Source organism: Oncorhynchus keta, chromosome 18 (genome assembly GCF_023373465.1).
Source record: "Oncorhynchus keta strain PuntledgeMale-10-30-2019 chromosome 18, Oket_V2, whole genome shotgun sequence".
In the NCBI taxonomy this organism is placed as follows: Eukaryota; Metazoa; Chordata; class Actinopteri; order Salmoniformes; family Salmonidae; genus Oncorhynchus; species Oncorhynchus keta.
This window is the reverse complement of record NC_068438.1, coordinates 14,515,695-14,539,578: the sequence shown is the minus strand read 5'-3', so window position 1 is coordinate 14,539,578 and position 23,884 is coordinate 14,515,695. Positions and strand designations below refer to the sequence as shown.

General features: G+C 43.7%; 1 protein-coding gene across 15 annotated transcripts in view; it reads left to right on the top strand.

Annotated features, from left to right (window-relative positions):
• Positions 1 to 23,884, top strand: part of LOC118371328 (histone-lysine N-methyltransferase MECOM) — a 211,859-nt gene that overhangs the window by 44,361 nt on the left and 143,614 nt on the right. For 14 of the 15 annotated variants that reach the window (XM_052467449.1, XM_052467448.1, XM_052467444.1 and 11 more), the window contains exon 2: positions 2,450 to 2,569. The exons of the other annotated variant lie outside the window; for it this stretch is intronic. In XM_052467449.1, coding sequence (XP_052323409.1) covers positions 2,450 to 2,569 — 120 coding nt within the window. The remainder of the gene's footprint in view (positions 1 to 2,449; positions 2,570 to 23,884) is intronic. 15 annotated transcript variants of the gene reach the window in all.

Sequence of the window (23,884 nt, the reverse complement as noted above, 5' to 3'; positions counted from 1 at the left end):
TCCTCAGCAGTAAGTTAAGAATTTAGCTTTGGAAGCAAGGTGTTAAAGGTGTTTAAAATCTGTTGGCTCATCACAACAGTGAAAAGAAGAAGGACTGAAAGGCTGCTGACAAGAAGAGAAGAGAAAGTAAGAGAAGGCGAAGGAGAGAGAGGAAGAATGATCAGTGGGGGACTAGCCCTCCACTCCACCTCCCTCCCCTCCTCTCTCCCTCCACAGACCAGCGGGGTCCAATTCCTCCACTTGAGCGCTCAGGGCCGGCAGCGGGCTGATTAGACATACACCCCCAGCCGCGCTGCGCCGGGACTCTGCAGTGGGACGACTTCAGAAGCACCGCCACTCCACGCTGGCCCAAATAAAACCTGACTGCTCCTAATGGACAGGTCCTAATCTCCTCTCGGTTATTTGAAGATTTCTCCAGCCCGCTGCTGGCCACGGCAGAAACAAATTCTCAGGCTTTGTTGATTAAACCGTCCGCACTCCACCGTCGCTTATCGTCCTGCGACGAGCTGCTCTTTTTAATTAGAAGTAAGACACCGCAAGTATGCAATTAACAGCTGGTAATTATCAGGCGCTTCAGAAGTGCAACACTCCGCTTTCATTTCAATTATATAATGGCTTTTTGATCTCCACATTAGTGAACCCTTGTAATATTTGTTTTGTGGCAGATTCGGAGGGTTAATGGAGGCCTGTGGTGGCCTTCCTCCCGGTGATTGATGTGTACGCAGAAAGAGGGATATTAAAACAGGAATAGTCTATCAGGAAATGCAAATCGCACCTTCATGTTAATGAGCAGGAGAGTGCAGACCTGGGCCGGCCAGCCGTGGCGTTTCATGTGGGAAAAACAAGTGGCCACTCTGCTGCAAACTGATTAGTACATTTGAATTTGAAAGTTGAATTAAGTGCTTCTAATACCAATAGTTTTAGAGACTGACACATCACATTGAACTGTTTGATGCTTAATTTGGTTGGCGTTTGATTGCAAGGCACGCACGGCTACGTTGGCTACACAAGCGTGGAGGCATTGCGCGCTATCCCAAAGGAGGCAGAAGCCATGGACTTCATTTAAAACCCTTAACTAAGAAGTGATGAAAATATATTTAATTATCATTGAACTCTTTTGAGTGTATAAAGCAGAACACTTGTTCAGTTTTAATTAGTATTGATTTCCATCTATGGACATGGCTGTTGTATTGTTGCTTAGTTTAGAGTTTCAATTTTCCCCCACCACACATTCCATTGAAATGAAAATATAGAAAACGATTGATTTTGTGGCTTACTGAAAGCATGCAGGAGGTTGAATCAGTGAGATTGCTGATGAGTAAAAGCTGAAATGCACTGTCTTCATGGGATACTCTTCATCCTGAGTTGTCAATATATTTTCTAAATAAGTGCAATCTATTGTTGTTGTACTCATTACTTGCTGTATCCCCCAGGTCAGTACAGTACTTGTAATGTGATGTTGTATGAACGTTGCATTATAGTCCGTATTTAGTGTTTTTTATAGGCCGATATCTCTCCAACTGAGATGTCATTTTTGTAATGTAAAATGAACCCAGCCTCTGCTGATATGGGGTTCAAATGATTTCCCTACTTCAATGATACTGTAACTCAAGTTGTTCAATTACAAACATTTTGGAACATTTTTGTCTTAGTTCAATTTGAATAAATCAGTGTTCAGTATAAATGAAAAGATGAAATTCATTGTATGCTGATTATTCATGGTTTCTATATTTCATACAGACTGTTTGTCATTACAGAACAGTGTAAGAGATGTAGCTGGAAATAGATGCTACAAGGTTGTCAATTTTAATATTGGTCTCAGCCTCTCGTGGAGGCAACATCATTTTACACCGACTTTTTCAGTTATTTCATCCTTATACCTTCAACAAATCATTTTCAAATTAGCATAATTTTGTTACTAATATAAAGGTCCTTTTAGTGTTCCAATTGAATGGCAGTTGATTTGACACGTGATCATGTAATATCCTCTCGAGAAATCTCTTCTAAAGCTTTACATAATGGGATTTCAGCACAAAATGTGTGACCCGGGCCTGTCAGTATTAAAACCATTCAAATGTGGAAAGCAATAATCAGTACATAAATATCATGTGATGTCAGTTTTGGTTTCTGTAAGGGGAAAGCAGATTAAAAGAAGTTATATATGCAAATCCTCACCTGCTCACTACAAACAAACACCTAGCACCTTTACACATTCTGAATGTGAGCTGTTTACCGCCTCACACTGTTCTAAAAATAGCAGATACAAATAAGCCTCAAATCATTCAAGCTCTTAGGAATTTTGCATTGGAAGAATATTGCCAGTTTATTGTGAAATAAACACAAAGTATTTAAATTCAAACCAGGTCGTTATGGAGGTTTCTTAAACAAAATGTCAGTCGTTAAAGAGGCCCATGTGGCTCTGCTTAAAGTCTCTGTTTGCTTTAACTAGGCCCGAGAAGCAATGCTTTCTGGGAGCTCCATGCAAACCGTCCACGTGAGGCACAAAAGAGGAGCGAACCCATCTTCCCCCAGGTGTGGAGCAGAAGCCCCGTCATGGGTTGGAACAGGGGTATGTGTGTGTGTGTGTGTGTGTGTGTGTGTGTGTGTGTGTGTGTGTGTGTGTGTGTGTGTGTGTGTGTGTGTGTGTGTGTCTCCCGGTCTAATCTAAATCGCTGTTACTGTCATGTTTCCCTCACTCTCTCACTGTCTCTCCGTGTTTTCTCCTCAATCTCGCTGTCATTTGGCAGCTGTCACTCTCCATGTGTGTCAAACACCCTTCCCCACGGCCAAGACCACACACACACACACACACACACACACACACACACACACACACACACACACACACACACACACACACACACACACACACACACACACACACACACACACACACACACACACTACCTTGCTGCTCAGTTCTATAGGAGACAGCTCCTCTAGTAGTAGAGCCATAAAGAACCTATATGACTGGTTTCTCAGACCCAGATTTAACCTTGTCCTGGACTAAAAAACATCACAAACATGCTTTTTAATCCAAGACGTTTAATCCTTAGAGTGGACCTGTACATCTGTCATAGTTACAGTTGAGGTTTTTAGAAGTTTTAACTAAGACCTAGAGGTTTACTTGGTCAGGCCACATGCTCAGGAAAAACTCCTGCCCCCAGTGATAATACTACACAGTCTTCCAGCAGATTGACTCAGAGCTTCAGTATCACACTGAAGGGAACTTCCTTCATAATGCTGTTGTCGGAAGGAAGTGCTACACCAACTCTACACGACGCTGTTAGCTCGCGAGCTGGTTAAACACAAAGACAAACAATCGGGGAGAGAGGCCACAGTCCTTCTGTATTGTCCAGTTAAATCACATCTAAATACAGGGAAATTGGCATCCCATAACAAATAACATAAAAATGTTCACCGCACCGCTGAGGGATATTGTGTTCCTTAAAGTACAAGGCGAACGGTTCGGCTTCCAACAATCACAAAACAAACATCCTCTCCAAGAGCTCTCGCTGCTCGGCCCCATTTCACATGTCTGGGAGGGCTTTGGAAAGCCTCTGTAGTTATACATGTTATTGTATGTAACAAGTCTGTAACAAGGTTATAGTTAAGAGTTGGCCAGCAGGTCTGCGAGTGTTGCAGGGTAGCAGGCCTACGGAGTGGAATGCAACAGTCAGACAAAAACCATCTAAATCCAACGAGACCAAATGGAAGATGTCAGATCGAGGTCCTAGGTGGTCAGTTTTTCCCCATTTAAATATGACATATTTAATGCTTTCCTACACTTTTGTTTTCTTTCTTTTTCCCCTCATAGACCCTTTTCTCGTTTTGATTTAGTGACTTAGAAAAGCCTAACAGTCCTGCGGAACACACTGCACCTAACACTTCAGGGTAGACATTCTTCACGATACACGCATGAAGCCTGTGTTTATTGGGGGAGAAAATGGATGCTAGTGAAGGATCGCGGGCAAGGGGACGGAGAAGAAGAAAGTGACAGAGGCTAAGAGAAAGAGAGGATAGGACAGAGAATGAAGAAAGTGACAGAGGCTAAGAGAAAGAGAGGATAGGACAGAGAATGAAGAAAGTGACAGAGGCTAAGAGAAAGAGAGGATAGGACCGAGAATGAAGAAAGTGACAGAGGCTAAGAGAAAGAGAGGATAGGACAGAGAATGAAGAAAGTGACAGAGGCTAAGAGAAAGAGAGGATAGGACAGAGAATGAAGAAAGTGACAGAGGCTAAGAGAAAGAGAGGATAGGACCGAGAATGAAGAAAGTGACAGAGGCTAAGAGAAAGAGAGGATAGGACAGAGAATGAAGAAAGTGACAGAGGCTAAGAGAAAGAGAGGATAGGACAGAGAATGAAGAAAGTGACAGAGGCTAAGAGAAAGAGAGGATAGGACAGAGAATGAAGAAAGTGACAGAGGCTAAGAGAAAGAGAGGATAGGACAGAGAATGAAGAAAGTGACAGAGGCTAAGAGAAAGAGAGGATAGGACAGAGAATGAAGAAAGTGACAGAGGCTAAGAGAAAGAGAGGATAGGACAGAGAATGAAGAAAGTGACAGAGGCTAAGAGAAAGAGAGGATAGGACCGAGAATGAAGAAAGTGACAGAGGCTAAGAGAAAGAGAGGATAGGACCGAGAATGAAGAAAGTGACAGGCTAAGAGAAAGAGAGGATATGACAGAGAATGAAGAAAGTGACAGAGGCTAAGAGAAAGAGAGGATAGGACAGAGAATGAAGAAAGTGACAGGCTAAGAGAAAGAGAGGATATGACAGAGAATGAAGAAAGTGACAGAGGCTAAGAGAAAGAGAGGATAGGACCGAGAATGAAGAAAGTGACAGAGGCTAAGAGAAAGAGAGGATAGGACCGAGAATGAAGAAAGTGACAGAGGCTAAGAGAAAGAGAGGATAGGACCGAGAATGAAGAAAGTGACAGAGGCTAAGAGAAAGAGAGGATAGGACAGAGAATGAAGAAAGTGACAGAGGCTAAGAGAAAGAGAGGATAGGACCGAGAATGAAGAAAGTGACAGAGGCTAAGAGAAAGAGAGGATAGGACCGAGAATGAAGAAAGTGACAGAGGCTAAGAGAAAGAGAGGATAGGACAGAGAATGAAGAAAGTGACAGAGGCTAAGAGAAAGAGAGGATAGGACAGAGAATGAAGAAAGTGACAGAGGCTAAGAGAAAGAGAGGATAGGACAGAGAATGAAGAAAGAGGGGCCTCCTCTGCATTGGCGCTTTCATTGTGAGGTGTAAACAATGCCTGTTTTGATAACCTCTGACCTCTCTCTACATAGGGCCAATCGCGGTAACAAAGGCTCTTTTTGAGCCTGTTTCAAGTGGCTTGGAGGGCGAGAGAAAAGGATTCATTAAATGAAGCTGACTCCAAGTAGATGTATTATAAAGCCCTTTTCATTGGTACCGAGGTACCTCTAGTTTCAGGTGGTTGATGAAACCTTAGTGACTCTCGATGGAAACTTGTCAGTGGTGTGAGATAGAATGGGTGGGTACTGAGATAGGAGTGACCCTTAGACAGGTCTCCGGGTCATTATACATTATGCAAGGTCATACTTTTGTAATATATATCCCAGGAGGTTGGTGGCACCTTAACTGGGAGGACAGTCTCATGGTAATGGATGGAGCGGAATGAGTAGAATTGTAACGCTCGTGGACCAAGGTGCAGCGTGGTACGTGTTCATGGTTCTTTATTAAATCCAAACACCAAACAAAAGAACGTCACGTTCCGTAGGCTACGCAGGGCTAACAAAAAACAACATCCCACAACCTAAGGTGGCATAACATGCTGCCTAAGTATGATTCCCAATCAGAAAACAACGATAGACAGCTGTCCCTGATTGAGAACCATACCCGGCCAAAACATAGAAGCACAAAATATAGAAATAAAGAACATAGAATGCCCACCCAAATCACACCCTGACCAAACTAAATAGAGACATAAAAAGCCTCTCTAAGGTCAGGGCGTGACAGGAATTGTATCAAATATATCAAACACATCTATTTGATGCCACTCCATTCGCTCCTTTCCAGCCATTATTATGCATAGGTGTTAAGTGAATACATATACTAGCAAGTGATCTGACCAGAGGCAATCCACAAAAGATAAAGCAGTCATAGATATGAGAGATGTGAGATGTAATTAAGAAGCTGTGGTCAATGTCTGCATGATATATCTCAAAGTTCACTGTATGTGTAACGTCTGCTTCTAACTCACACCCTCAAACACACAGATCCTGTGAACGCAGCTCACTTTCCAGCACACTTTCCAACTCACACCCTCAAACACCTCGATTCCCTGAACGCAGCTCACTCTCCAGATCCCAATTACCTGAATTCTGATCACCTGTTCACATACCTGTATGTCATTATCACACACTATTTAGTTCAGTTCTTTGCACCTTATCACTGTGAGGTATTGTTTGTTTTGTGACACACTTCTTTCTGAGTGCTGAGTTTCCCGTGATTTACTACTCGCATGTATGAAAGTTTTTGCCTTCCTCACTGAAGGTGCCTTTTGCCTATTCACTGCCTGTACTTTAGCCCGTCGTAGTTTGTGTTATCTCCCTATTGTCTGATCTCCAGTACTATGTTACTAGCCTTTTCCCTGCCTGTACTGTTGCCTTTTTGGACCCCCTATGTATGACCTTCTGCCTGCCCCTGGACCCAGTTACCTGCCTCCTCCTGTGGTCCTTTACAATAAACGCCCTGCGCTTGAAACCAGCTCTCTGTCTCCCATCGTGTTCATTACAGTATGTCTGTGAATCAGTATTTGATTTTCGTGTGTGATGTGTGTGTGTATATAAGTGAATGTGTGTGTGTCTCTGTGAATGTGTGTGTGTGTGTGTGTCTCTGTGATGTGATTGTGTCGGTGTCTTTGTGACGTTTGTTTATGTGACTGTTGGTGTGTCTGTGTTTCTGTGATGTGTGTGTATCTGTGATGTGTTTCTGTGATGTGTGTGTATCTGTGATGTGCCTGAGTTTGTCAGATGCCTCAGTCTGGAGCTGTTGGCTATTTGTCATGGCTGGGATTCATTATGTGTGTGTCCCTGTCCCCTTGCAGCCGGTGTGATCACTGCTGACCCCCGTGACAGGCACAGCGACTTCATTATGTCACCAAGGCAGCCCTGTCACCAGCGCCACTCTCTAACTGTCTGTGTGACACCCCTGGGTTGGACTCCAATCTCTCATCTGGGTGTCCACCTGTCTCTGCCTCGTGTTTGTGTGTGTGTGTGTGTCAGGGTTTCCGCTAGGAAAATGTGGCACCGGACATTTGACCGGCAACATATGCATTGGGTGTCTTAACTTGATTATAAATCACATTTTGATTATGGTAATTCACATTAACAGAACACGCAAATCGAGAATACAATGATGTGCGGTCCTTCTTACCAAATTCTGATGTGCACTTTGAAGATGTTATGAGTGAATGTCCACATGTACTTTTCCTCTGCCAACAAGACAAGTAATGTACAGCAAAATCGCCTGTCAATCTACTATCCCCTGTAGTAGAAAAGTTGACCTATTCTATTGGTCAGCTTGTCAAGAAATAAATATACTATTCCAAACAGGCTCTGGGACAGTCGTGGGAAAGTAGTGAGTCTGATGCAGCAGATCAGAACGTTTAGCTTAAAACGTTGACAAGCTATTCCTTTTTTCACATAAGCACGACATTGTGCAGAAGGCAGTAGGCTACAAGAAAATTTTAGTTCCATAATGAAATTAGCGGGAAAACACCATTTTCTAAAGGCACTGCACATTGCGTGTGACAGTGATGAAAACATTGGTTGGAGATTTAGGAAGAGAGGAGATCTAATAGGCTACTTTGAAGCAAGGTAAGACACCTCACAATGTATTAAAACATTTGTTGTGTGTGTGTGTGTGTGTGTGTGTGTGTGTGTGTGTGTGTGTGTGTGTGTGTGTGTGTGTGTGTGTGTGTGTGTGTGTGTGTGTGTGTGTGTTTTCAGTCTTTTATGTATTGACATAATTTGTTTACATTTCAATCTAGGCACAGGCTTTTGCTAAAAAATCACATAACCGCAGTATATTAGAAACATTTGATTGAATTGTATACCAATTCCCCCTATAGAAATCCATTCATCCCCCATGGTAGTGTCGCTGTAATCACTAATTATTCAATTATGTCCGATTAGAGGATGGGTGTTGCCAATGTCTCCGCCCAGACTATTCAGCCCCTGCGCCCTGTCGGGGGGAGACCCCGAGGGCCCTTGTGAGCCTGTGATTAGTGATGTGTCTGCAGAGAGGTGACAGAATCCCTCTTAAAATATTTTGTCTTCATTTTACGGCTACCGAGATGCAATTACGGAGCAGCGGTTCATTACCGCGTGGCGCTTCTTCATGTTTTATGCATGCTTTTCATTTACCTCTTTATTAATGAGCCAGCTAGGCTGGCCACCTTCACACTGCAGCCTGCAGGCTGCACTATGAACACTGATGTGGGTTTGTGGTGGGTGTGTTGAGTGTGTGTGTGTGTGTGTGTGTGTGTGTGAGAGGGGGGTTCTGTGTGTGTGCACAATAGATGGTAGTTGGTCAGTCTCCCCCACCCTGCCTTGCCCTGCCTGGGTTTCCAGGTGGATCTGGGTTTGGCAGAGGTAGAGGGGATTGGAGAGGGCCAGTAGGGGTGACTAACTGCACCTCCCTCTGCAGAACAAACTCCATCTGCATCCAGCATTGAGACAGATGAGTCCAATTTGGCTCCTTAACTTTTCTGCAGTGTGATGGATGTGTGGTGGCTGTGCGCGGTGAGTAAGAGAGAGGGGGGTGAGGGGGACTCACGCGGCACTCTGCAGCTCTCAGCTCTGGCCCGGCCAGGGAGGGATACCCGGCCATCGGCAGGTTATTGATGACCTCACAGTGCCACGCCACGCTGGCCAAACCCAAGCTAATAGGCTAACTGGACACGGTTCTGACTGATTTTCCTCTCACACCGGATAACATCGGGACCATCTGCACGACTGATGAGTCTTTGATAAGAGCGATTCTCCGCGGGCCTAGATAAATATTTTATCAAGCATAATGGAAATTGTCAAATCAATCTAATTGTGTAATACATTACGAAGACATCAAAATTAAACAAAGCACATATGCTATCATTTCATTTTCACGACAGGCAGGCGGCCGGGCACCCGTGGGGCTTCTGGGGGACCTCGGGGCTGGCAGCGCCCACTCTGGATATAAGTCTCCCCTGTGCTGCCCATGAGCCTCACACACATTTCATCAACGGATCCATTTTTCAAATGTGGACAACTGTGAGGCATAATTACATTAGGGCCTGATGGCATTTAGCCACAATATTGAGAGAGAGAGAGTGTGAAAAAGTGTTTGTGTGTGTGTTACAGCAGTATGGAAGTGATGAATACAAATTCAATCAATTAATGTATCATTTTCTCTTTTAATAAGTATGAATAGTATATTTCCACGGAGTTAGTTATTGGAGGTGAGATGAACTTGTTAAATCAGGAATCAGTTCGAAATACAGTTCTGTTGGTTAGTCGTGGAAGATGTTGTGTGTATTACTTGCGAATGGTATTGATCATTTGTGTGCATGTGTGTGCAAAAACAGTATTTGGAGGCACTTTCTCTTTATGTCTCAATGAGGAGGGGTAAGGTATTGCTGGGCGGCTGTCTGGTGCAGTAGAGGGATGGGGACAGAGGAGAGGAATGGGGGGAGCACTCAGAGTAAACAAATGAAAAGCTTGTGGTGTTTGACATGGAGGGGGAAGACAGAGGCTCATGATGGGATTAATGACCTTTGTCAACACACACTCACTCCATGTCACTGCAGAGGAGGAAAGAGCCTAATCAATATCACCACACACACACACACACACACACACATACACAGCACCTTTCTCAAACAAAAAAACACACAAATACCATACACACTTTCACACAAACAGCATATTTGTCAAAAGTCAGCTCTTATTCACGTGCAGGAATGTCAGCCTAATGAAAAATATATTTATTATATTATATTTATTATATTTATATTTATCAAGCGTTTTTCTCACCCATTCTCACCCTCTCCCACTCTCTTTCCCACCATCTTGTCCTTTCACCCCCCCACCCCTTTCCTCCCTCTGAGTCTTCCCTCTCATTCCACTCGTCCTGCGGGGCCCCTCGGGGCCCGGGGTCAGTAGCTGATGCGCTGGCCTTTTAAGCCCGGCCTGATGTATGGCCTGTGGAAACAATGTGAAACCTTGGTTATTATTCTGTTTGCTTTTGGCTCTGACAGGCTTGAGTTAGCGTCCGACTGGGATCCTATCTCATTAGACCAAATGCTTGAGTAAAACAATCATAAAAATCAGCAACCAGCATCCACTTAGGAGCGCCTGTCACGCAGGTTGAAGATAAACTCTGCAAATTGGAGTCAGGGAGAGAGAGGGAGAGATGGAGAGAGAGTGAGGCCCATATGCTCCCTGCCGTTAGGGACTCTTAATTATATGAGGTGGTTGAGTTTATATGGAGGTGCCTCTGCCTTTCCATTGATAATATTGATTGTGGTTACAGAACCCTCAACCTTGGCTTCACAGTGTGTGTGTGTGTGTGTGTGTGTGTGTGTGTGTGTGTGTGTGTGTGTGTGTGTGTGTGTGTGTGTGTGTGTGTGTGTGTGTGTGTGTGTGTGTGTGTGTGTGTGTGTGTGTGTGTGTGTGTGTGGTGTGCTTTGATTTGGAAACCTTCTGTTTATGCATTAGTATGGATTGTGCATGGTTTTGTGTGTGTTGTGTGTAAAATGTGTGTGTGAGTGTGTGTTTATGGTAGGGGAGGAAACTTACAACAGTGGCTCTGAGGTGTGATCTATATGCATGTCAACCCTCTCCCTCTCTTTCCTTCTCACTCTCCCTCTCTCAAACACACACACACACACACACACACACACACACACACACACACACACACACACACACACACACACACACACACACACACACACACACACACACACACACACACACACACACACACACACACACACACACACATCTCTCTCTCTCTCTCTCTCTCTCTCTCTCTCTCTCTCTCTCTCTCTCTCTCTCTCTCTCTCTCTCTCCCCTACTCTTGTTCTTCCCCTCCCCACCTCGTCGAAACATACATCTTTATCAAGCGCCTGTTGTCAGACAACATTAGATAATTAATAGGTCATTTGTCAGCCCTGTGAGAAACATGTTAAAATCCCCCCGCGCTACCGGGATAAATCCAGTTGTCTGCTCAGAAGCCTTTGTTGTGTCAGGCTGCCATTGGCGGCACACATTTACCATAGAAAGGGCCTCATTATTAATCACAACTAATGCTAATTAATTAGGTGTGTGTGTGTGTGTGTGTGTGTGTGTGTGTGTGTGTGTGTGTGTGTGTGTGTGTGTGTGTGTGTGTGTGTGTGTGTGTGTGTGTGTGTGTGTGTGTGTGTGTGTGTGTGTGTGTGTGTGTGTGGTGTGTGTGTGTGTGTGTGTGTGTGTGTGTGTGTGTGTGTGTGTGTGTGTGTGTGTGTGTGTGTGTGTGTGTGTGTGTGTGTGTGTGTGTGTTCACAAAGGGACAGGGCCTAACTTTCAATTGTTGTACGGTGTTAATTGGTGGACTTAGCGCAGGGACTTTAATTGAGTGTTTTCCATTGAGAGAGTGGAGGAGTAGTTGACTAACAGGCGGCAGGACAATGTACTCATTAATTAACACGCTCTAAGTGCACTGCTCTGGTAAGGGTTGCACTGTGTGTGTGTACGTGTGTACGTGTATGTATGTATACACTGAGTGTACAAAACATTAAGGACACCTTCCAAATATAGAGTTGGCTCCCCCCTTTGCCCTCAGAACAGACTCAATTCGTAGGAGTATGGACTCTACAAGGTGTCAAAAGCATTCCACAGGGATGCTGGCCTATGTTGACTCCAATGCTTCCCACAGTTGTGTCAAGTTGGCTGGATGTCCTTTGGGTGGTGCAACCATTCTTGATACACACAGGAAGCTGTTGAACATGAAAAAACCCAGCAGGGTTGTAGTTCTTGACACAAACCGCTGCGCTTCGCACCTACTACCATACCCTGTTCAAAGGCACTTAACTCTTTTGTCTTGCCCAATTCACCCTCTAAATGGCATACACACACAATCCATGTCTCAATTGTCTCAAGACTTAAAAATCCTTCTTGAACCTGTCTCCTCCCCTTCATCTATACAGATGTAAGCGGATTTAACAAGGGACATCAATAAGGGATCATAACTTTCACATGGATTCACCTGTCCTGGAAAGAGCAGGCGTCCTTAATGTTTTGTACAAGCAGTGTGCGTACTTGTGTGTGTATATATTTTAGCTTATTAAATACAGTATGTGCATGTGTCTAAAGCTTGAAATGATCATTATAAGGGTTTAAAATGTAGTGCTACTTCATTCAAACATCTATTAATGTTTTTTTGTGAACATGTTTGTTGTTCATGTGCACATACACTACACATTGTGGTACATACTATATAAAGTATATATTGTGGGTTATTTGGCTTGCCTTCAGTGTACTTCACTTGATGTGTGTCCTTGGTTTAGTGACATCTCCTTTCCCCTGCTCTGTCTCTGCTGAGCTGCTGAGGGTTTGGCTGCTGTTGAAGCTCCTGTTCGGGCCCCTGGAGGCCCCTCCATCGCTCAGCCTCCCAGTAATTCCAGTATGCCCAGAGGACCTCCAGGATTCCCACAGGGAACAGGCTCACAGCTCTCTCACAACGCACTCACAACGTTCTTACAACGCTTCCATCTCAAAACCCCAGATAGGAAATATTCATAAGTACGCGGTAATTACTAGCATTTAAGGAAATATAAATAAACTATTCTTTACCTGTCAGAGTTTCAATTCAGAACCCCATTTAGCGGACTCCCATTTAGAACCTGTTTAGATGGTTCTCATTGTCTCTCTCTCTCTCACTCCCCCTCTTTCCCCCTCTCTCCCTGTCCTGATTGGGTTCCTTCTGTATAACAGTATGTATTGGCCAGCTTTGGTATGATGATGCTATATGATGCTATAGTGTGTCTGTGTTTTTATACAGGATGATGTACAGTGGCAAGAAAAAGTATGTGAACCCTTTGGAAGTACCTGGATTTCTGCATAGATTGGTCATCAAATTTGATCTGATCTTTATCTAAGTCACAATAAAAGACAAACATAGCGTGCTTAAACTAATAACACACAAGTTATTGTGTTTTTGTTGTCTATATTGAATACATAATTTAAACATTCACAGGGTAGGTGTTACTCCCTGACCTTAGTGAGCTTTGTATGTCTCTATTTTGGTTTGGTCAGGGTGTGATTTGGGGTGGGCATTCTACGTTACTTTTTCTATGTTTTGTATTTCTTTGTTTTGGCCGGGTATGGTTCTCAATCAAGAACAGCTGACCATCGTTGTCTCTGATTGGGAACCATACTTAGGTAGCTTTTCCCCACCTATGTTTTGTGGGTAGTTGTTTTCTGTCTAGTGTTCTGCACCTGACAGGACTGTTTCTGTTTCGTTTATTCACGTTGTTATTTTGTTCTAGTGTTCAGTTTAATAAAAGTCATGAACACTTTGGTCCGATTCTTCCTCATCAGACGACGATGACCGTTACAGTAGGTTGGAAAAATGATGTGACCCCCGAGGCTAATGACTTCTCCAAAAGCTCATTGGAGTCAGGAGTCAGCTAATCTGGAGTCCAATCAATGAGACTAGATTGGAGATGTTGGTTAGAGCTGCCTTTCTCTATAAAAACACTCACAAAATTTGAGTTTGCTCTGCCAAGAGCACCGCGCAGAATGCTCACTGAGGTTAAGAAGAATCCTAGAGTGTCAGCTAAAGACTTGCTAACATCTCTGTTGACGAGTCTTCGACATGTAAAACATTATACAAGAATGGTGTTCATGGAAGGACACCACGGAAGAAACAACTGCTGTCCAAAAAAAAGCATTGCTGCACGTCTGACGTTTGCAAAAGTGCACCTGGATGTTCCACAGTGCTGCTGATAAAATATTCTGTGGACAGATGAAACTACAGTTGAGTTGTTTGGAAGGAACACACAACACTATGTGTGGAGAGAAAAAACACAGCACACCAACATCAAAATCAAGTATGGTGGAGGGAGCATCATTGTTTGGGGCGGCTTTGCTGGATCAGGGTCTGGACAGCTTGCTACCATCGACAGAAAAATGAATTTGCCAAGTTTATCAAAACATTTTGCAAGAGAATGTTAGGCTATCTGTCTGCCAATTGAAGCTCAACAGAAGTTGGGTGATGCAATAGGGCAACGACCCAAAACACAGAAGTAAATCAACAACAGAATGGCTTCAACAGAAGAAAATACACCTCTGGAGTGGCCCGGTCGGAGTCCTGACCTCAACCCGATTGATATGCTGTGGCATGACCTCGAGAGATAAGTTCACACCAGACATCCCTAGAATATTGCTGAACTGAAACAGTTTTGTAAAGAGGAATGTTCCAAAATTCCTCCTGACCGCTGTCCAAAACATTTGGTTGAGGTTATTGCTGCAAAAGGAGGGTCAACCAGTTATTAAATCCAAGGGTTTGCATACTTTTCCCACCCTGCGCTGTGAATGTTTACACGGTGTGTTCAATAAAGACATCAAAATGTATAGTTTTTTGTGTGTTATTAGTTTAAGCAGACTGTCTTTGTCTATTGTTGTGACCTAGATGAAGATCAGATGAAATTTTATGACCAATTTATGCAGAAATGTCCATCCCTTACAGCAGTGTCAGGGGAAGTCATTATAACTATGACATTAAAGGGATGTCAGGAGGTGTCCCTGCCAAGTCAGCGGTGGGGCTGAGAGGTCAGAGGTCAGCTGTAATGTCGGTGATGACCCAGATGTCTGTGGGGAGTTCATGTTGGGAGGCCCATACTGCCCAGGAGGCCATTTTGCATCCAGCTTCAATGATGGCTTAAAAGGATACTGTGAGATTTTATGATTTATGTCATTTTGTATTCTTACACAGTCAGATGAACTCATGGATACCATTTGTATGTCTCTGCGTGCAGTTTGGAGGTTGTTAAAGTTAGCATATAATTAGCTTAGCGCAATTGCTGGAAATCTCCCAATAGAGTAGCCAGCTCCTCTCAAAAGGAAGCAAATAGGCATTCTAACTACTCCAAATCTCGCTACATCTCTATGCAACAATAGGACAGAGAATGAGGAAGTAGATTGAATCTTGTTTCTTATAATTATCAGTAAAATGAACACATTTATAAAATATAAATGACTATGTATAGCTAAGTGCAAATGAAAGTGTAGATCTTAGAGATAATGTATTGGTATCCCAAGGTCATGCACTGAGCAGAACACCGGAATAATTATCCCTGTGAGTCATTGTAATGTTTGTTAGGGTCATTTAGTCTCAGAAGGGAGGGGTTGCCAACTGGCAATCTAACACGAAAGTATAATGAAATTCTTAAAGAATATTCCGAAATGTTATTCTTCAAAAACATAAAATACCATTAAATATCATCATACTGTCAAAAAATGTAAAATTAAATGTTGGCCATATCGCTCAGTCCCAGTCTTCATGTAAGATCTGTGGTATAATGGCGTGTTCCCTTCGCCTGTCTGTCAAAAACGGTGGACAAATGAACCTTGCAGACAAGCTGAGTTCCGCCCATAAGGCGAGGAGTTCATTTCCATATGTCATGAGGAAAGACCCCTGTCAATCATGCCTATAGCCATCTGTGATTGGCCTGATAGATAAGGGATTTGCCATGCCACTATAAACTGACTCTGGCTAGCTGAACAATCTACTGGATTGAGACTCAGTTGAATATCAGAGTTTGTTAAGACTGTATGTGTTTTCTATTCTGAAAGATTTCATGTGAAATATGTCAATGGATGAATTTACATTTCTTATACGTCTGTCTTTCTGCTTCTTTTAATATTTATTTTGTGCTTTTTTTTTTACACCGTAAATCCCAAGAAATAGGAAACATTCAGAGACAGAGGGAGAAAGAGAGGAAGAGATAGAGGGATACAATAGGCCATGTGTAGGAGTGTGTTTTTTGTGTCTGTGTGTGACTATGTCCACAGGTAGCTTATTTCTCTGTAAACATATGTTTCTCTTTGTCCCGCTGGTGCGTCCCCTGGCGTGCCTCGGCAGTGGCTGGGTCACGCCTCCATTAGGGCTTTTGTCACGGTGATTAATAGCACTTTCTATCATCTATAATTCACTCCCTGATGACGGGGGGGGGCTTGCGCTGGCACTGCTCCGGGTAATGGCGTGATGTATGAGTCCGCCCAACACCTAGTGGCATAGGTGAAAATCATTCCGCCCATGAAGATACCGTCCCGAGTACAAATGTTTTCCCTCCTAATAAGAAGGAATGAATTTGGTGTCGAGAGTGAGCGGCAGAACACTGGAAGTGTGTGTGTGTGTGTGTGTGTGTGTGTGTGTGTGTGTGTGTGTGTGTGTGTGTGTGTGTGTGTGTGTGTGTGTGTGTGTGTGTGTGTGTGTGTGTGTGTGTGTGTGTAGAATTATGGCATGTTTTGCTTTGTGTTCCACTCATTCTGAGTTTAAGATCATTATTTTCATTGGTGCTAAAATGCCTTGTCTATTATGGATCAGCCTCAAATACAGACATTTTCTTTTAGTGTTCATGTCACTTCCTCTTTAAGCAAAAGATATGAGAGTACAGACCATGAAGGGACAGCGTTGGCTGTTGAGTTGGGTTTTGTGTAGTAAAATCATAATTTGTCATCTATGCTAATGATGTAATGATGTTGATGAACATCGTGTACAGGATGTTGCCTCTAGCTGGAGTTCCCCTTTCTACCCAGAATTCCTTTGGTGTGCCTCTTTTTGAAGGGCGTCAGCTCGCGGTGATGAGGTAATCGCCAAGATTGAACAAATAAACAAAAGTATATGGTCATCAGTCAGTACAGCCCCCACCCCGCCCACACCACCGGCCCCACCAACACACGCATGCATGCACACACACGCACACACACACGGATGCACGCAGGCAGGCAAGACAGACAGAGACATGTGCTCATGAATGAGCTTGCACGCACGCATACTATGATCACTGATCTGTGGTCATTGTCCTTCAAAATGTTACACTATAGGATCTGAGCAGAACTGCAGTCTCACACTTATGTCTCATCTGAAGATAAAACCACCATTTTTAAAACATTCAACACATATTTAGCTATTTGGAAACATTTACATTTCTGAAATGTATGTTTATGGATCAAAATGATTCCCCCGCTTGAATCGACCAAACTTGGGGAATTTCTGGTCTAAATCAAATATAAACTATGAGACCAGTTGGAGGGAAATGTCATAGGAGGGATACAGTTACTTTTAAAAGCCCTCGGTTTCAGCCATATGGCAAACTTAATCTCCAGGGTTATAACCACGTTACACAGTCCTGCACAGAAAAATCATTACACATGCTGGTATAGCCACATTGGGTTTCAGGGCCTGCCTGGCAAAACAGACGTTTAAAAGCTTTGCTCTATAAACATGCTGGCCCACACAGTATGTGTCAAACACAATGGCAATACAGACGTGGTGACAGACAATTGCACCGGAGAGAAAATACGAGAAAACCTCTCTCAAACATTACTTGTGCACTCACATGCATATTCGTGCAGACTTAACGCAGAAATATAAGAAATGCCACAAGAAATGACTGGAAGTTGAGTCCTGTTTTTTCAAGCAAGCAATATTTTTAATCACTCAGCTGTTTATTAATATGCCATTACACACTGAATCATGATACCATATAGGATGTGGTATTTCAGAGGAATAAAGATAGGTTTGAGAAGAAGTGCACAGTTTAATTAAACAATGAAATGCACAACAAATACAACAATCTGGACTTCTCTCTCTTCTTGTCTGTCATTTCTCTCCTCAATCTATTCTTGTCCCGGTTCAACATTGCACTATTACGCGATGATAAACTCTACAGTATGCATTGGCTAGGCATTAAGAAACAGGATGCATAGATAAAATGAGAAGAGATTCACACTTCAGAAATGGCTTCCATGGTGATCTCATGGTATCCATTTAAGTCATAATGCCCGAAAAGCCGGTGTTTGGAAGGATATATTATCATTCGTCTCGGGCTGGCAAACCGTGCCAATATATCCTCCAAACACCAGCTTTGAGGGCTTTATCACGTTTATACAACGGGTTACCGTCATATTCAAAGAAATAATTAACATAGTTTAATGAAAAACATTTTTATTAATTTATTCATACCATTTCATCCTTCCACAAGATATAGTCCTGCCACAAATATAGGGTTGCTACCCAAGCCGGCTGGTCATTGGTTCTATCGGTTCGGTTGCCAGAGACGCGACCCAGTCATTAAGTCTCTTTGTTCTGTATCTATGTGTAACGGATGTGAAACTATTTAGCGGTGGTGCGCGCTAAATAGCGTTTCAATCGGTGACGGCACTTGCTCTGAGACCTTGAAGTAGTGGTTCCCCTTTCTCTGCAAGGGCCGCGGCTTTTGTGGAGCGATGGGTAACAATGCTTCGTGGGTGACTGTTGTTGATGTGTGCAGAGGGTCCCTGGTTCGTGCCCGGGTATGGGCGAGGGGGCGGTCTAAAGTTATACTGTTACATATGGACGCGACCCAGTCGTTTATTCTATATGTTCCATTGCCATACTGGCTGGCAACGTTCTTCTCCCTTGCTTGCTAGCTAGCTAGTCAACTACGGCTAACTGACAGTCACGTCAAACAGTGCAGCCAGAACAACAGCAAAGTAGCTGGATTCGTTTAAGCTGTTTTGTGACATTTATTTGGATGCATCCATAACAATGAGCTAATGATGCGCGATTTCAGCTGGCATAGAAATGTGCTCTCTTCAGTACACTGTTGTTCAGAGGAGCTAGCCAACAACACAACTAACACAATCACTTGAATGTAAAGCTGGAAAGACGGCAAACTAGCTGCACTACGTTTTATTTGACCTTTTTTCTATTGACATTTGGATGGACCAACCCTTCCTTCCATGACCTGACCCTGCACCAATATAGTCCACTGTCAGTCTGTAAAGGTTAGAGATAACCACAGAGGACTTAGGGTCAGACACGTTCCCTCTGCCCCTCACCTCCTCGGGTAAGTGCACAGAGGAGTCCAGAATCAGAACATCCCTCTCCAGACCTCTACGACGGTACCACAGGACTCTGGAGTTTTGTAGTGCTGGAGCACAGACTAGACTGACTGTGTCCCTCTGAAAACGTCCCATTTACAGGAACCAGGTCAGCTCAAACACGGTGAGGCACTGCTACGTCCCTGTCTGCTGAGTTGACAGAGAGGGCTGGATCAGGGAGTAATTCCCTGTTAGGCTGTCAGTCATCATGTCCATCCTCTGACTTTTTCCCTCGGGCCATGTCACTTAGTGGAGTTTCCCAGAGTGCATCTTGTCAGTTCGATATACAGGGGAGAGTCCCTGTGTCATCTTACTTGATACTCAGGCTCAACCATTAGAAAAATTGTCTGGTAGCTGTAACATCAATCTCCTATTGAAATGACACGAGTGAAATATCCTTCATCTGTTAAGATGTTAGAGAAGTAAAATGAAGACCTGTTGTCCAAGACCTGCATTCTGGCCTTCAGATCATCAGGCAGAATCTCTAAAGACGAGTCAGTATCCAATACTAAGCTTGTTAGCACTCCCTGGGTGCCTTCCCCTTCCCCCTGGGAACAAATGAAACAGAATAACACAAACCATTTCAATAATCAAAACACTGTGTCCTATTGACACACAGACATAACCAATCAGCTCTCTCACTCAACCAATACAGGACAGACATAACCAATCAGCTCTCTCACTCAACCAATACAGGACACACTAATCATCTCCCTCTGAGAACAACCAACACAGTATATCACCCTCAGCCTCCTCTCTCAGCAATGATCTTTCTGCAATCTCTCTTTTGAACAACAGAACACTGGCTTTTATATAGTTTCAGAAGGCATTGGTAATCGGATACAGCTGTATCCTGACGAGGTGGCGGGGTCAGCTCCAATTAGCCATGGAGTCGACCAATCAGCTGCTTGGGGGATTTCAGGAAGCCATTTCCTGAAATACACACTCACAAAAACACAAACTACAACACAGAAACTGGGGAACGTAACATGTCTACTCCGTCTGTACACCGTTATAATCCTTTTTACTCTTGATTTCTGTTCTACCTCCAGAGGGCACTTCAATGATCATCTGATTCGTCTTACTACAAACTGTCAGTCGAAACCTGACCTGGTCTGTGAGCTGCCCACCATTCAGCCTTGTTGTTGCCACTGTCGGATTCTCTTAGGGAGTATAGAACATATTATGATGTCAAGTCAAACCCAATTCTTATTGCGTTCATCAGTAAAATGTCCCCCTCTCTGGTTGACTTGTAGAAAACGGGTCTCTTGAAACAAAATGTCTTAAAATGAGCAGCAATATTCAGTTGTTCAAATACAGTTGAAGTCTGAAGTTTACATACACCTTATCCAAATACATTCAAACTCAGTTTTTCACAATTCCAATTTAATCCTAGTAAAAATTCCCTGTTTTAGGTCAGTTAGGATCACCACTTTATTTTAAGAATGTGAAATGTCATAATAGTAGAGAGAATGATTTATTTCCGTTTTTATTATTATGGCCAAACAGTTCTATTTTTGTTTCATCAGACCAGAGGACATTTCTCCAAAAAGTACGATCTTTGTCCCCCTGTGCAGTTGCAAACTATAATGTGGCTTTTTTATGGTGGTTTTGGAGCAGTGGCTTTTTCTTTGCTGAGCGGCCTTTCAGGTTATGTTGATATCGGACTCGTTTTACTGTGGATATAGATACTTTTGTACCAGTTTCCTCCAGCATCTTCACAAGGTCCTTTGCTGTAGTTCTGGGATTGAGTTTTTACGCCAAAGTACGTTAATCCCTAAGAGACTGACCGTGTCTCCTTCCTGAGTGGTATGATGGCTGCGTGGTCCCATGGTGTTTATACTTGCATACTGTTGTTTGTACAGATGAACGTGGTACCTTCAGGCGTTTGTATATTGCTCCCAAAGATGAACCATTTTTTTCTGAGATCTTGGCTGATTTCTTTTGCTTTTCCCATGATGTCAAGCAAAGAGGCACTGAGTTTGAAGGTAGGCCTTGAAATGAATTCACAGGTACACCTCCAATTCACTCAAAAAATGTCAATTAGCCTATCAGAAGCTTCTAAAGCTATAACATCATTTTCTGGAATTTTCCAAGCTGTTTAAAGGCACAGTCAACTTAGTCTATGTAAACGTCTGATCCACTGGAATTGTGACACAGTGAATTATAAGTGAAATAATCTGTAAGTAATTGTTGGAAAAATTACTTGTGTCATGCACAAAGTAGATGTCCTAACCGACTTGCCAAATAGTTTGTTAACAAGAAATTTGTGGAGTGGTTGAAAAACAAGTTTTAATGACTCCAACCTAAGTGTATGTAAACTTCCGACTTCAACTGTACGTATTCTGTCTCAGTATTGATGGGAGCAGTGACCAGTGGGAGGTCCAGCAAAACAACGACTCGACAGATGGCGTCCATTCTCCTTGTCTTTCCGTCTGTCTCTCTCTCTGTGAGATTGAGTCTCTGACAGCCCTAATCTACAGCTCATCATCTGGACGGAATCTGACAACTTCCTCTGCTCTTCCCGGTGTGGTGGGTCTTCAGAGGTTGTTAGGTGGTGTGAATGATAACACCACTTTTCTCATTAACATTAGTGTGTGATCTGAGAGGCATTTCAAAATATTTCCATGGAAATAATTCAACATGATTTTAACAGCCTAGTTTATTTTAATAAACTACATTATGGACATCTAAGTAGAGAGTTTGGATGGTGGTTGAGGTGTGTGTGTATGTGTGCGTGCATCTGTGTGTGTTTGTGCATGCGTCTGTGTCTCTTTATGTGTGTGGGTCCGTGTGTGCATCTGTGTGTGTGGATCAAAGATTCCAGGCTGACAGCGCAGCGGTGCGGTGTCACACAGCCGTTCAGGAATGTACCGAGGCACAGGGATGTGTAGCTACAGCCTCATTAGCAACCCCATCTCCCCACCGACCCTCCCAGCTTGTCAGGGCGCGTTAGCCACAGCCTGCCACAGTCACAGGGGGAGAGGCTGCTTCCTGTGGAGGGTTTCCTGTCTGTCTGTCCTCCCTGGGCCCAGAGCAGGAGGCCCGGCAGGCCTGGCTAAGACCCGCTCTCAAATTACACCTTCATTCCCTACAAGGAATGGGCAAATCTTAACTTCCACGTAATGTTCACTTAGTCATGGATTGATGTCAATGGCAGACTAAGTGCAAATGTGGAAGTTAGGGAGTTAGAATTTGCCCCATAGTGCACTACTTCTGACCAGAGGTCTATAAAGCCCCATAGTGCACTACTTCTGACCAGAGGTCTATAAAGCCCCATAGTGCACTACTTCTGACCAGGGCTCTATAAATCCCCATAGTGCACTACTTCTGACCAGAGGTCTATAAAGCCCCATAGTGCACTACTTCTGACCAGAGGTCTATAAAGCCCCATAGTGCACTACTACTTCTGACCAGGGCTCTATAAAGCCCCATAGTGCACTACTTCTGACCAGAGGTCTATAAAGCCCCATAGTGCACTACTTCTGACCAGAGGTCTATAAAGCCCCATAGTGCACTACTTCTGACCAGAGGTCTATAAAGCCCCATAGTGCACTACTTCTGACCAGAGGTCTATAAAGCCCCATAGTGCACTACTTCTGACCAGAGGTCTATAAATCCCCATAGTGCACTACTTCTGACCAGAGGTCTATAAAGCCCCATAGTGCACTACTTCTGACCAGAGGTCTATAAAGCCCCATAGTGCACTACTTCTGACCAGAGGTCTATAAAGCCCCATAGTGCACTACTTCTGACCAGAGGTCTATAAAGCCCCATAGTGCACTACTTCTGACCAGAGGTCTATAAAGCCCCATAGTGCACTACTTCTGACCAGAGGTCTATAAAGCCCCATAGTGCACTACTTCTGACCAGAGGTCTATAAAGCCCCATAGTGCACTACTTCTGACCAGAGGTCTATAAAGCCCCATAGTGCACTACTACTTCTGACCAGGGCTCTATAAAGCCCCATAGTGCACTACTTCTGACCAGAGGTCTATAAAGCCCCATAGTGCACTACTTCTGACCAGAGGTCTATAAAGCCCCATAGTGCACTACTACTTCTGACCAGGGCTCTATAAAGCCCCATAGTGCACTACTTCTGACCAGGATGGATAAAGCCCCATAGTGCACTACTTCTGACCAGAGGTCTATAAAGCCCCATAGTGCACTAGTTCTGACCAGAGGTCTATAAAGCCCCATAGTGCACTACTTCTGACCAGAATAAATCCCCATAGTGCACTACTTCTGACCAGAGGTCTATAAAGCCCCATAGTGCACTACTTCTGACCAGAGGTCTATAAAGCCCCATAGTGCACTACTTCTGACCAGAGGTCTATAAAGCCCCATAGTGATACAGTAGGATGGATAAAGTAGTCTAAAGTAGTGTGTTATGTGGTGAATAGTATGTCAGGCATAGCTAAGGCCTACTCTCAAAATACACTTTCATTCCCCATAGTCCACTACTTCTGACCAGAGGTCTATAAAGCCCCATAGTCACTACTTCTGACCAGAGGTCTATAAAGCCCCATAGTGCACTACTTCTGACCAGAGGTCTATAAAGCCCCATAGTCCACTACTTCTGACCAGAGGTCTATAAAGCCCCATAGTGCACTACTTCTGACCAGAGGTCTATAAAGCCCCATAGTGCACTACTTCTGACCAGAGGTCTATAAAGCCCCATAGTGCACTACTTCTGACCAGAGGTCTATAAAACCCCATAGTGCACTACTTCTGACCAGAGG